Here is a 14806-nt window from a genome sequence, read left to right as displayed (position 1 = left end):
TCTATTCTGTACTGTTCTGTTCTGTTCTGTTCCGTTCCGTTCCGTTTCGTTTCGTTCTGTTCCGTTCTATTCTATTCTATTCTGTACTGTACTGTACTGTTCTATTCTATTCTATTCTGTTCTGTTCTGATCTATTCTACTCTATTCTATTCTATTCTGTACTGTACTGTTCTGTTCTGTTCTGTTCTGTTCTGTTCTGTTCTGATCGTAGCTGAGCAGTTCTGGAGCTCTTCAAATGAATATGTGGTGGTGAAATGCAACCTGGGAACTGTAGTCGACTTCTTTTCCCAGTTTAGATGCCCATCATGTCGTACATTTCATTTTTCAAAGCATGTTAACGGCAAACAAACTGAATATTTTTGTCTGGGTTTGTTTACCTGGATCCAGTCCTTCTTCTCCTCCTCCGTCCTGCAGAAGACACAAACAAACATCAAAAAAAAGTCAGTCAATAGATGACACACGTCTGTGTGTTTGACTGGCTGTTCCTTCATTCTGTCTGTACCTGGCCTGCAGCTCCAGAGATCTCTGCTTTCCTGAAACCAGAAACGTCCTTGGCACGGCGATGCTGCTGGTTTCCTTCAACTGTAACACAAACAGTGACAGTGAACCGGCTGAATTCAGGGGAAACTCTTTTAAACGAGGCCTTTTTTTCTAATTATCTTTATATTTGGAAGGGCAAATGTCCATCCCATACATTAATTACAGCCTTAATCACTCAAGAAAAGAGGAAAGGGCTTGGGGGGGGGTCCTGTTGTTTTTCATAGTGGGGCTTTGCCACATATGTGCTGATAATATCTAGCTTAAATATGGCTATATGAATATATTATTACTATACTACTATATAGGACAATATAGAATATTATATGTATTTATATTATACACGTATATGTGTTTTTGTTTGTTTCGTTTTTGTTTTTTGTTTTTATTAATATCTGGTATTAATATCTGGTAGGATAAGTTGTAATCATATTCGTGTATATAGGAAAAAGGATGTGTGATATTGTTTTATTATTATTATTATTATTATTATATTGATATTCATACACAATAATAATTGCTATGTAGTGACCATAAGGAATAGAAATTGGGGGTAGGAGTACATAAGTTTTTTCTTCTTTCTACTCGTTTTCGAGCATGTATAATTTCATTCAATTTGTTTTATTCATCTTATTATTACATTATTATTATTATTATTATTATTATTATTATTATTATTATTATTATTATTATTATTATTACTACTACTACTACTACTACTAATTATTTACTATTATTATTTATTCATTTATTTATTTTGTTGTTTGTCTGCTTATTAATCATTTACAGGGTGGGGAAGCAAAATTTACAATGAACATTTAGTTGTTTTTTCTCAGCAGGCACTACGTCAGTTGTTTTGAAACCAAACATATACTGATGTCATAATCATACCTAACACTATTATCCATACCTTTTCAGAAACTTTGCCCATATGAGTAATCAGGAAAGCAAACGTCAAAGAGTGTGTGATTTGCTGATGCACTCGTCACACCAAGGAGATTTTCAAAAATAGTTGGAGTGTCCATAAAGACTGGTTATAATGGAAAGAAGAGAATGACTATGAGCAAAACTATTACCAGAAAGTCTGGAAGATACTATTAAAGAATGGGAGAAGTTGTCACCCCAATATTTGAGGAACACTTGCGCAAGTTTCAGGAAGCGTGTGAAGGCAGTTATTGAGAAAGAAGGAGGACACACAGAATAAAAACATTTTCTATTATGGACATTTTCTTGTGGCAAATAAATTCTCATGACTTTCAATAAACTAATTGGTCATACACTGTCTTTCAATCCCTGCCTCAAAATATTGTACATTTTGCTTCCCCACCCTGTATGTACCAGAACTAATATTTGGTTGGTTGATTTTTGTTTTGACTTCACTGTTGACATGTTCGAAATAAAGATTTCATTCAAATAAAAAAGGATGGATGTAGAAAGTTTGAGCGGTTATATCTATACTGCCCTTCCAGGATTTCCTTTTACGGACCACTAATTTTCAGTTGAACCAATAACAAATTAAAACAGACCAGGAGAGCGCACCACCTCATACAATCAAAACATCCCATAAAGGGGGGTTAGTTTCACACAAAGCACAAGTACAATCAAATTAAATCAGATCTGGTTGGTTTTACATACTCAGTCCATTTGGATCAGATCTTATAAAATTTTTCTTTTTCAGCTCTGAGGAAAACAGATATCTTCTCCATAACATAACTCTCATAGACAGTTCCAATCCATTCATCAGTGGTGGGTGGTTCTATTTTTAACCATTTCCTCAGGACAGATTCCTTACTTGCTGCCAATAGTATAACCAGCAGTTTTTTTGTCTTCGATGTCAAATGTGGCCTTTTTATCCTGTTTTTTTTTTATCATTAGTGACGTATCGGGGTCATCAGATAATCCTCACCTCCATCCCGTCCACGTCGATGCGAGCTCGAACCCCGTATTTCTGACCAATGAGACGCAGCTTTGGGACGCAGTACAGCAACCTGTCATTAAACTACACACACAGACAGAAAAACAGCATGTACCCATTAATATTAATATAATATTAGTATATGATTGAAGACAGAATAAGGTAAAATACTCCAAATATGGAAAGAGAATGACATTACAGCAGCCATTCCCAACCTTAAATATGCAAGGGCCCTGTGCTAAACCTGCAGAACTCCTCAACACATAATTGAGTGCTTTTATGAAACTGGGTTAAAGACTTGTTAAGTGTAAAGGGAGGTCACTACAACTAGAAACTGTTGAATGAAACCTGATTATGGCTGCGTTCAGACCGCAGGCAAATGTGGCCCAAATCTGATTTTTTCCCCCCTATGTGACTGAGGTCAGAGTCTTTTATGACAGTGTGAACTAGAGCTGAAACCGATTAATCGATTAGGTGCTTGAAGTGAATGCAAAAATTCACGATTCGATTAATCGACTCAAATTGATTGAAGGGAAATATTCTATTGCAGTTTTCTTGAACTGAAGCTTCTTTGTGCGTCACAATAAGCGTCCATGTGAAACACAACAGTGGAACCAATGTTTAACAGCAGAGAAATGAAGGAAATAAAGCTTTGATTCAGAAGAATTGTGGTTGAATGATTTTTTTTGGATCACTTTGAGTCGATTAATCGTTTCAGCTCTCGTGTGAACAGCCCAAGCCACATGGAATCTTCATCAGATCAGATTTGGGCCACTTTCAAATGTGGTACTGAATCGAACAGATGTCAGATTTTTTAACCCTTTAATGCATGAATTATGAGAACATTAATCAAGATCTGTTTTCCCCAAGTGGTTTTTATTAATCTTTAGATATGAAAAAACAAAAAAAAACAAACAAACAAAAAAAACAACAACAATGTGACTGAATTTTTTAACGTATTTTTCATGGAGTTACAAAAATGTCCATTCAACTGGACACCATATGTTTAATTTTAGAAGCAAAGAAACATGTATTTACTGATATACCGTGTGAGAAATATGAAATAAAAACATGTTTAATGCTGCTAATCTGATGTGTTCTCACATTTTAACATACTCTAATACTATTTTTTACTCACTTCATGGGGATAATATGCAAAAAAACAACTTTTTGTTTAAAACAAAACAAAACAAAACAAAAAAATGGCAATTTATTTTACACTCAAGCATGTTACTACAGATCAAGTTTATCTTGAACGGCAAAGTTATAGTAATGGTATGAATCGCAGTGTATGGGATGATGCCTAAGCGTCCACTGTGTTGGTTGATTTGTCCACTGTAGTGACCAGTATGCATGAAAGGGTTAAAATGCGACCACAATCTGAACGGCCAGATCGCATTTATCCGACCTTTCCACTTACTCCCGTCATTGACACAGCAAACGTAGAGACCCAGAGCTACGTTATTTTGAGTTTTCGACTAGTTTAATGCATTTGCAATTTCCATATACACTAAACATTACACTATCCACAGGCTGACCTTTGACCCCACCACAGTGTTTTCACAGTCATCGTTCTTGTAGATCCCCAAACCTTGAACCCAGCCACAGCAGAACTGTTCACATCTGTCAGGGGACATGAGGCTTTTGAATTATTCCACTGTGTAGTAACTTATGCCCAAAACGAGATAGTTAACTAACTGCATGTCGGTCCAGGGTGGCAGGACCAGTCACACACTGGTGAACACCAGTAGCTCGTAGGGTCTATATCCTTCATATTTCTGATCTTCTCCAAATACCTTTGCTTAGCAGTCGTGTTCAGGGTCTCTCCATAGGGACCCCTTGTTTTTGCCACCGCCTTATCCATTTTTTAAAATCTTAAATCTTGATTTATACGGCTCTTCCCTGCACATCGTTACTATGCTGTTGCCCATAGCAACCGATAGCTTGTAAGTTCAAAATGGGGCAGCCTTCCAGATATGTCACATGATACGGTGTATTTCCTCATTCCTAATTATGTCCGAGCCTCTTTTGTACATGCAGGTCACTTCAGGGTCACATTCAGTTCATACTCAAAACTGACAGAAGTCACATTCAATGTGTAATATGAACGAACACCCAAAAAAATCAGATTTCACCAAAAAAAATCTGAATTGTGCATTAAGATCTGCTGTGTGAATGTAACCTAAATTATTCATTTTTGTCCAATTTGTTGAATATTTCCTTCTATTTGTTGACTATTTTGTTCATTTTATTATGAATTTGTTCATTTTTGTTCATTTTGTTGATATTTTCTGTTCATTTTTCCTTCATGTTGATTTTTTTTTTTTTTTCAATTTGGGGCTCATTTTATCTCATTTTTGTTAAATTTGATCTCATCTTGTCTAAACAAAAGGCTTAGAGACATGTTAAGTGCGAAGGAAATTTGTATAATGTGGTGTAAAAGAACAGAGCGGTGGCAGTACCAGGATGAGGTATCTGTCCTGTGTGGTCCCGTTCTTATTGGACAGTTTGAGGATGTGTCCTTCTTTAATGAGCTCATTAGTCGGGTTAACGATGTCCTCTTCTCCTCCCAACAACTCGTACACCTTCAACAACTTCCTCATTCGTTCCTGATGCAGAAACAGAAACAATATCATTAAGTTAAGTTATGTTTGACAGAGATGGAAAGGAAAATATTTAACGATGATAAACCCATAAAGACCCAAACATCCACTGGTGACAAAACCATCTACTGATATAAACCATTTAATACCTGTTGATCCAGTAATCCTATCAATACATGTCAATAATTGGGTTAAAATGCAGTTTTTGCACTTTTCACGACCCATTCAGAGGCTCCATCGTTACCATGGAAACATGTCATTTTCTACAACGTTGATTCAATGACAAATGACAGTGACTGGAGAGACACAGTTTGGTTTATATATACATTCAATAACAATAAAATGAACAAAAATGAATAAAATAAAAAATAATAATATGAAAAAGAAGCAAAAAAAAAGTCCCAAAATGAATAAAAAACAATAAAATAAGCAACAAAATAAACAAAAGAAAAACAGCTAAAGTAAAATGAACAAAAACCAATAAGAAAAATTACAAAATAATAAATTTTATGGTAAAATGATGATTCACTACTAAAGCACATGTAGTTAGATAAATGACAGTGATTGGAGATACTTGGCTTAGTTTATATATACATTAAATAACAAATAAAATGAGCAAAAATGAATAAAATAAAAAATAATGATGTGAACAAGCAAAAAAATGTACCGAAATGAATGAAAAAGAATAAAATAAACCACCAAATAAACACAAGAAAAACACTTTAAGTAAATTGAACCAAAACAAATAAAGTAATAAATAAAATGAACAAAAAAAAAGGAAAATTACAAAATAATAAATTATATGGTGAAATGATGATGCACCACTAAAGCACATGTAGTTTGATAAAAGGCAGTGGATGGAGACACTTAAGTTATTGATAAATTTGCTGAAAAAGTCACTTTTTCTCTGTTTCTGATATAATAATTACTCTGTTTCTGATATAATAATTAACTTTAATCTGAACTTTAATGAACATCTACATAATCAGTTAATTAAACACAGGACAATACATGAATTTAACTTAAAAATTCAAAATACACTAAAAAATGGTTAAATGTAAATGACTGGCATCAAATTGTTTTTTCGCAGTTTCTGTGATGGAGAGAATCCCATTTTACAACAGACTCCAAAATGATAGATTTGATCAAATATGGGAGAAATGGAGTATGAAGACGACCAGATTTTGTGTAAATCTTTTTTTTTTTTTTTTAATTCACATATTCTCTTTTCTTTAGGAAACTGTATTTCCCTGTATGTTGTTATTGTAATCTATTTTATTAAGTACACCCCTCTTTAAACGTTCTTGCTATTGTACTTTTTTCTGTACAAAACCTTCTAGAAAACTAAAATTCTAAAAATAAAATAAATTTCAAAATACTGATCATAATACATATATATATAAATAAATATAGGTGGTTTGTTATAATGGTAGTCCTTATAACATTGTTTTTCAACTTTGGGGTCGGGACCCCACATGGGGTCGCCTGGAATTCAAATGGGGTCGCTTGAAATTTCTAGTAATTGATAAAAATAAAACAACCAAAAACTTAGTAATAAAAAATATATGGTGAGTTGACAGAGACAATACCAATCCATAACAGACATGACAAACTGTGGTTCTGAACCTGCAGCACTGTGGTTCTGTTTATCCGTCAAATGTTCATTGTGGTCGGTTTCAGATGCTGCAGCTCTTTCATAACACTGGTCCATGCAGAAATGATCAAATATCACCAAAAAAATCACTGGACTGATGACCTTTTCATGCATGAATTATGAGAACCAGAACACTGGTCAACAACAAATTTATTGTTTAAGTTTTTTGAGCTGATTTAGGATCATTTTGGTGCTGAATCCAAAAATCACATTCATTTTGCTCAATCAGGTCAACTTTCTGAACTATGCTACATATTGGCTTTTTAACATTTTGCTTACATTTATGGGTATTTTCACATCATATGATACAAAATTCTTTCATATTTCTTGCAATAAACGAGTTCTGAAGATTCTACTTTTGCCAATTTATGATTAATGTTTTTTTTAATATTACAGGTGAATGAAATGGCTTCGACTAGAAGATCTTGCAAAAATAAGCCTGACGTATTCTGCTGCATCTGCGCTGAATACACCATTGTACCTAACAGGAATCCTGTTAGAAAATGATTTTTTTTCTCTTAAAACCTATTTTGGGTGAGAACTATATAAAAAATCAACTGATAAAGTCACAAAAATGTAATCAATTTTGTGAGAAGACTAAATTTTTCAAAATCAAATTAGCAAAAAAAACCTGACCTGATTGAGAAAAACATGTCATTTTTGGATTTAGCGGTGCAAAATGGTCCTAATTCAGTTGAAAAAACCTAGACAACTTGCAAAAAACATTTTTTTGTAACCCAGTGTAATTCATAGTTTGAGTTCTTGTTTGTTCAGTATTAATTGTCAGCCTTGTAAATCACAGCTGGACTGACTGTACATATCCTGACCAAGGAAAATAAAGTTCTCCATTTGTGCAGTAACCTACTCCTGGCTTCTCTGCCTCTGTCCAGAATAAAAATACATTATATAGACTAAATGTCTAAAATTAACTTTTATTTGCAACATAGTATAGCAAACTATTACATGATCAAAAACAAATTAATATTAGCAAAAAAAAAAAAAGTATGATATTAAAATGGGGTCACGAGCCAAAAAAGGTTGGAAACCCCTGCCTTATAGGTTAAAGTACTTTTCTGATTTTGTGGAAATTCAGTTCTAATTTTTTTTTTTTTACTTTTTTAAGAAAACGCACTGATCCTCAAATTGATTACATTCTAAACTGTTTTGCATGCCGTTTGTTGATGTTGGTTTAATTTCCCAGAATCCCACACATTGCCAGAGGCCTGTAAACAGCGTGGAGCGATGCCCTCCCAGCTCCTCTTTAATCAGACGCCGTTAATTAGAGACGACAGTAAACACCCCGCTGCGAGGGGGCGGAGTCAGGCGCTCATCGTCTCTGCTTCTCATGACTCGAACGGCGAACGTCTGAGAAACAAACAGACACCGGAGCCTGCAGGATTCTGACACACTGGCAGAAGTTTAATGGCACTCCTGCTGCTGTGGATAAAAGTGTGTGAGCGGAGCACAGCGAAGGGCCGTCCAACGCAGCTGTGTGTGTTTGGGACCGCTTTAATCAGCCCCAGCGTAATTAAAGATGAAGTGAGGGTTAATGACAAACCGGCGGCGGCTTCTTCGCTCTGACAACGATTTATCATATGACGGTGTGTGAAGAGAGGACATGTCCGTTACTCACAGCTTCACATGTGTCAGAGGGTTTAGAGTTAAAGTCATAAGGAAGTTAAAGCAGGGGGGTCAAATTTAGTTTAGTTCAGGGGCCACATTAAGTCAAATCTGGTCTGAAGTGGGCCGGACCAGTGAAATAATAACATAATAATATAGAAATAATGTCAACTCCAAACTTTCCTCTATGTTTTAGAGCGAAAAAAGTTAAATAATGCGATAAAAATGTTTACATCAGGGGTGTCAAATATGCAGTCCAAAAATGTGGCCTGCCAAAGGTTCCAATCTGGCCCCTGGGATGTTTGTACCAAGTGCAAAAATTCGTCATTCTTCAATCAAATTAAGCAAAAAAATTTTTAGCTTGAATTAAGGAAAAAACCTTGAATAAAGCCAAAAAAAAATCTTCAATTAAGTAAAAAAAAACTTCAATTAAGTCAAAAAACTTCAATTAAGCAAAAAAAAAAAAAAATTGCAAATTCAGCAAAAAATCTTGAATGAAGCAAAAAAAAAAATCTTCAATTAAGTCAAAAAACTTCAATTAAGCAAAAAAAAAAAATTGCAAATTCAGCAAAAAATCTTGAATTAAGCCAAAAAAAATCTTCAATTAAGTCAAAAAACTTCAATTAAGCAAAAAAAAAAAAAAAATTGCAAATTCAGCAAAAAATCTTGAATGAAGCAAAAAAAATCTTCAATTAAGTCAAAAAACTTCAATTAAGCAAAAAAAAAAATTGCAAATTCAGCAAAAAATCTTGAATTAAGCCAAAAAAAATCTTCAATTAAGTCAAAAAACTTCAATTAAGCAAAAAAAAAAAAAAAATTGCAAATTCAGCAAAAAATCTTGAATGAAGCAAAAAAAAATCTTCAATTAAGTCAAAAAAACTTCAATTAAGCAAAAAAAAAAAAAATTGCAAATTCAGCAAAAATCTTGGAATTAAGCCAAAAAAAAAAAAATCTTCAATTAAGTAAAAAAACCCTGCAAATCAGCAAAAATCTGAATTAAGCCAAATAAAAATATCTTCAATTAAGTTAAAAAAAAACTTCAATTAGCCAAAAAAAAAAAATTGCAAATCAGCAAAAAAATCTTGAAAGAAGCCAAAAAAAAATCTTCAATTAAGTAAAAAAAACTTCAATTAAGCAAAAAAAAAAAAAAAAAATCGCAAATTCAGCAAAAAATCTTGAATGAAGCCAAAAAAAAATAAAATCTACAAAATAAAATAAAATGCAATACAATAAAATAAAATAGAACAAAAAAAAAAAATCAAATCAAACAAAATAAAATAAAGTTCATATGAATTATCATTGCAGTGTGTTTTTTAAGCTCAGCCCACTATGAACAGCCCACAGATGTATCCTGCTGAACATCCGACACCATCTTGTATTAATTTCACATGGAAGCGAGTTACTTCATTTGATAGACAAGTACATGAAACTTTAATTAAGCCTCTAATCACTTTTCAGTTTCATATTAAATTAAAATAACAAGCACCACTGTCCAACATCATTGCATTAGCATCACCTCAGTTTTAATCCAGTATTTAAATGAAACCGAGTGGAAATAAATGAAAAAAAAAAAGTTTTTAACTGACTTTAAACTGACAAACTGTCATTAGACACACGAGGGCGGGTGCATCTGAAAATCATATTATTACGTAGATATAGTAATTAAAATGAACCCTATGATTATAGATGAATTATAGATGTTTGTTTATAAGTGATCACTCCCATCTGTACGTCTGTCAACAGGATTACACATAAACTTCAGGGTTTCTGTGAAACTCTGCCGACGGGTAGGACGTAGATTAGATTATGGAGCAGATTCGGGGACAGTTATGGTGAAATTCTACCGACAGAAGCAAACACATAACCTCACTGGGGGTTGTACGCTATTTATTTTTGGTCATTTATGCTAATAGTTTGGTATTTTTACTTAAAACAGCAAAACAGAATATTTTTACACTACTGCTATTATCACATTTCAGAAATTTTACTAAAAACCATCTCTAAAATGATAGAAAATGGGCAGAAAAAGAACCAGACTGGTTTGAGCTGTTAGTAAGGCAACAGAAACTCAAATAAGCACTAATTAAAACCGAGTTATACAGAAGACCTTCTATGAATGAACAACATATTAAACTGTGAAGCAGATGAACTACAGCAACATGTCACAGACCGGCCACTTTATTAGGTACACCTAGTACTGGAGAGGTGCACCAAATAATAACTCCGTGTGAGTTGTGTGGTCCTCTGTGTCTTTTACTTATTTACTTTTATTGATTTTATTACTTTTTTAAACCATTTGATTTTGTGTTAATTAGGGCATTCCTGTAGTTTTATGTACTTTATTGTTTTTAGTATTTCTCTTAATTGTTTTATTGTTTGTATGATATGCAGCACTTTGGAAACGTTCTGGTTGTTTAAATGTGCTGCATAAATAAAGATGATTGGATTGGATTGGACTGAATAAAAGTGGTCAATGTGTGTATTCTAAATAATAACTGATAATCTGTTAGAAAAACCTTTAAAATCCTCTAATTCCTTCATTGTCTTCCAATATTTTATAAACCAAATAATCAGTGAATGAATCAAGAAAATACCAGAAATGAATCAACAATGAACATAATCCATCTAGACCATGGGTGTCAAACTCATTTTAGTTCAGGGGCCAAATACAGCACAAGGTGATCTCAAGAGGGCCGGAGCAGTAAAATAATAGGTATAATAATTTTTACATACCTAAAAATCCAAATTTTTCACTTTATTTTAGTGTGAAAAAAGTCAAATTGCATTATGAAAATATGAGTAACCTCAACAGCCATTAAAAAAAAAGTGCAATTTCAAGAATATTATGTCTCAGGTTATTATTAACACAAATAACAGATCGCAGTGAATCTACTCTTTTGTTAAAATTGAATTTTTTAAATATTTTAGATTATTCATCTTTGTTCAGGTTTTTCACTTTTTATTGTGAGAATAGTCTGTAATTGTAAATACTTTCATAATGCAATGTGACAGCCTTGAGTGTTAATATTTTCAGTGTAATTTCTCCATTTTGCAAATTCATGCTGCAGGGCCGGATTGGAACCTTTGGCGGGCTGGATTTGGCCCCTGGGCCACATGTTTGACACCCCTGATCTAGACAATTTAGAAAATGGGACCATTATGTCTGTTTCATTAAAGGGGACCTGGAGTGAATTTTCATCGCTAACTATTTCATAAGATCAGGTATAATATATATAATATAGTTCCTTCAGGTAACTTATGCTACAGCCTCTCGCTGTTGTGTTTAATTCAATATTGATGTTTATGAACTATATGGACATAAATATTGGGACACATCATGTCTACAGCTGTAAAATGTCCTGTTCATGATGATTTCAGATAAAAACATCAATACTTCCTCCAAGTTTAATGGGAGGTTTTCTTCCAAAGTGAGATGTGAAGAAAGTAGATGGTTAGTGGTGGTAAAAAAAAATCTACAGGGTGGGGAAGCAAAATTTACAATGAACATTTAGTTGTTTTTTCTCAGCAGGCACTACGTCAATTGTGTTGAAACCAAACATATATTGATGTCATAATCATACCTAACACTATTATCCATACCTTTTCAGAAACTTTTGCCCATATGAGTAATCAGGAAAGCAAACGTCAAAGAGTGTGTGATTTGCTGAATGCACTCGTCACACCAAAGGAGATTTCAAAAATAGTTGGAGTGTCCATAAAGACTGTTTATAATGGAAAGAAGAGAATGACTATGAGCAAAACTATTACGAGAAAGTCTGGAAGATACTATTAAAGAAGAATGGGAGAAGTTGTCACCCCAATATTTGAGGAACACTTGCGCAAGTTTCAGGAAGCGTGTGAAGGCAGTTATTGAGAAAGAAGGAGGACACATAGAATAAAAACATTTTCTATTATGTACATTTTCTTGTGGCAAATAAATTCTCATGACTTTCAATAAACTAATTGGTCATACACTTTCAATCCCTGCCTCAAAATATTGTACATTTTGCTTCCCCACCCTGTATATATGTATTATTTACAGTCAAAGTGTAAAAAACATTTTATAAATTTAGATGAAGAATATTTAAAATCATAGTCATGGATAAAAAAATAAAAAAAAATGTTGAGAGAAATTAAGTCAAAACCATCTCTAAGGCATTTTGGATGCAAAGATAATAATTTAAACCAAACTAACCAATGTAGTGATAGTTATCCCAATATAAAACTATATTATAATATTAGTCATTATTGTTTTGTATCCCAGACCCCTGTTAGAAAAGACACACCGGAATTCAACATGTCCACATACTTTTGTCCATATAGTTTAATCTTCAATAGAGACTGAAATAAACTCATTGAACTCAGATTAAATGACATGAATAGATGTCAGGTTTTGCAGGTTTAAGGAGAGGACCATATGAGCCTCTTACCATTTTCCTGATGGCGGCATTGGAGTGTTCTGCCGCCGTCGCAATCAGCTCCAGAGACTCTGCAGACAAATAAATAAACGATAATGTACTGTACAACTTAACGTCTGCTTTGAATTTTTGTGCATAAACTGAATGAAGGTGGTGCGTTTGTTTTCGTACTCTGGGCGTCCCCGTAGTCCGGAGCGTCCTCCGGCAGCCGGTGCAGATAGTCTTTGAGCAGCAGCTCGTAGCGAGGAATCCTCTGCACCGGCTCCAACATGTGATGCTGCAGAGTCAGGTTTCCACAGCGCTCCTCCCTCTGCACGACGACAACGACAACAGGTTAGTGCATGTTCAGTTACTTACACCTGGGATGGAGACGTTTTAACAGTTCTTAATGTTTTAATGTTTGGATCCTTAATCGTGTTTCTCTTTTGGGTTTTGAGCTGAAAACTCAATCCTCTTGAAGACCCAACTCTTCAGAGAGCACCTCCTGTCCTAGCACTTACAAACATTCCATTTTAAATGTATTATTATGTTTATTCTGTTGTTTTACTTAGTATTTTTATTTCACTGTTTTTAATTGTACACTTGTTTTTATGTCTTTTTAATCTATTCTTGTATTTTAGTCTATCGTTTTGCTTTTTTATTCTTCTGTACGTACGATGACTCTTTTTTTGGGGGGTTTTCCCTTGTAAGTCACTTTGGAAAAAAGTATGGCTCAGAGGGTGATGGGTTTTTTTCAGTATCCTGATGATCTATGGCAAAAATTAAATGTAGAATTTTTAATTCCAGATGAAGAACCTTCCTCTTTTCATGTGCTTATGAGTAAACTCTTTTCAGTCTTGTCTTTTAAATGCACTTTTTTGATTTTAATGCCATGCTTTACTCTATTTCAATTTTAATGTTAATTTTAATATATGATTTTAATATAATTAATGTCTTTCTTTTATTCTGTGAATGCATTTAAAAATCAAGTTTTATAATGTGTTTTCTCCGTTTTTTGATTTTAATATAATTTCAATGTCTTGTTTTTTTTTTCTTTGTTACCCTGTGTATGAATAGTGCTATACAAATAAACTTCCTTTGCCTAAACTTTGTCAAGAGAGACTTGTTACAAAAGATTGTGTCAAATGTATTAACATAGACTTAAATGATACGATGAAGAGGAAATGTTTCCCCAAATGTAAAAAATGTCCATAGTGATGCATGAGCGTTAGGATGGATAATCTACCTGGATCTCCTGGATGATGGCCTTAAACTGAGCTGATCTCTCCATCCACGTGTTCACCAGCTCCATGGCTCGGTCAAAGTTCTTCACATATTCTCCGTACATTTTCAGGAAGGGAGCCAGTTTCTGCAGGATGTCCCCGATCCGAGGGTTCAGGTCCCTACGAGGATGAAGACGAGGAGGAGGAGGAGGAGGAGGAGGAGGGAGAATGAGAGCAGCAGCAGGAGGAGGTGAAATAACATCAGAAACAGAGGAACATCCTCACCATTCCTCCATCCTCTTCTGCAGCGCCGGCAGCAGAAATGCTGATGGAAACAGTAGATGGAACAAATGTTGGAGAAGATTCCCTGGACCACGTCACAGGGGAAAGAGGAGCGAGAGCGGGCCTCCTCCAGGAGCCGGGCACAGAAGACCTGCAGGAGGAGGACGAGGGGGAGGGGGAGGGGGGGGACGGAGGAGGAGAGGAATAAGGCAGGTGAGTGGATGAGAAGAGAAGAGGAGGAAGAGGAGGAGGAGAAGAAGGCAGAAGTAAGAAGTGAGGAGGAGGCAGATGTGAGGAAGAGGACGAGGAGGAGAAGCAATAGATGGATGAGGAGGAAGGAAGGAAAAGAAGAAGAAGAAGGAGGTTTAGGTGAAGAAGGAAGAAGAGGAGGAGGAGAAAGAAGAGAAGAGGAAGGAGGAAAAGGAAGGAAAACAGGAAGGAATAAGAAGAGAAGAGAAGGAGAGAGGAGAGGGAGGAGGAGGAATAAGAAGAAGAAGACAGAAGCAGGAGGGGGAGAAGGAGGAGGAAGAGAAGGAGAAAGAGGAAGGGGAGGAGATGAGGGAGGGAGGTAGGGG

General features: G+C 34.7%; 1 protein-coding gene across 1 annotated transcript in view; it reads right to left on the bottom strand.

The window, feature by feature from the left end:
* Positions 1-14806, bottom strand: part of LOC115423040 (FYVE, RhoGEF and PH domain-containing protein 1-like) — a 62854-nt gene that overhangs the window by 13157 nt on the left and 34891 nt on the right. Inside the window, 9 exon segments of the mRNA XM_030139740.1 lie at positions 378-408; positions 503-582; positions 2444-2536; positions 4915-5061; positions 12760-12818; positions 12919-13057; positions 13973-14129; positions 14235-14274; positions 14277-14382. Coding sequence (XP_029995600.1) covers positions 378-408; positions 503-582; positions 2444-2536; positions 4915-5061; positions 12760-12818; positions 12919-13057; positions 13973-14129; positions 14235-14274; positions 14277-14382 — 852 coding nt within the window.

This window comes from Sphaeramia orbicularis, chromosome 7, assembly GCF_902148855.1.
Source record: "Sphaeramia orbicularis chromosome 7, fSphaOr1.1, whole genome shotgun sequence".
In the NCBI taxonomy this organism is placed as follows: Eukaryota; Metazoa; Chordata; class Actinopteri; order Kurtiformes; family Apogonidae; genus Sphaeramia; species Sphaeramia orbicularis.
This window is presented reverse-complemented; position numbering and strand designations above follow the sequence as displayed.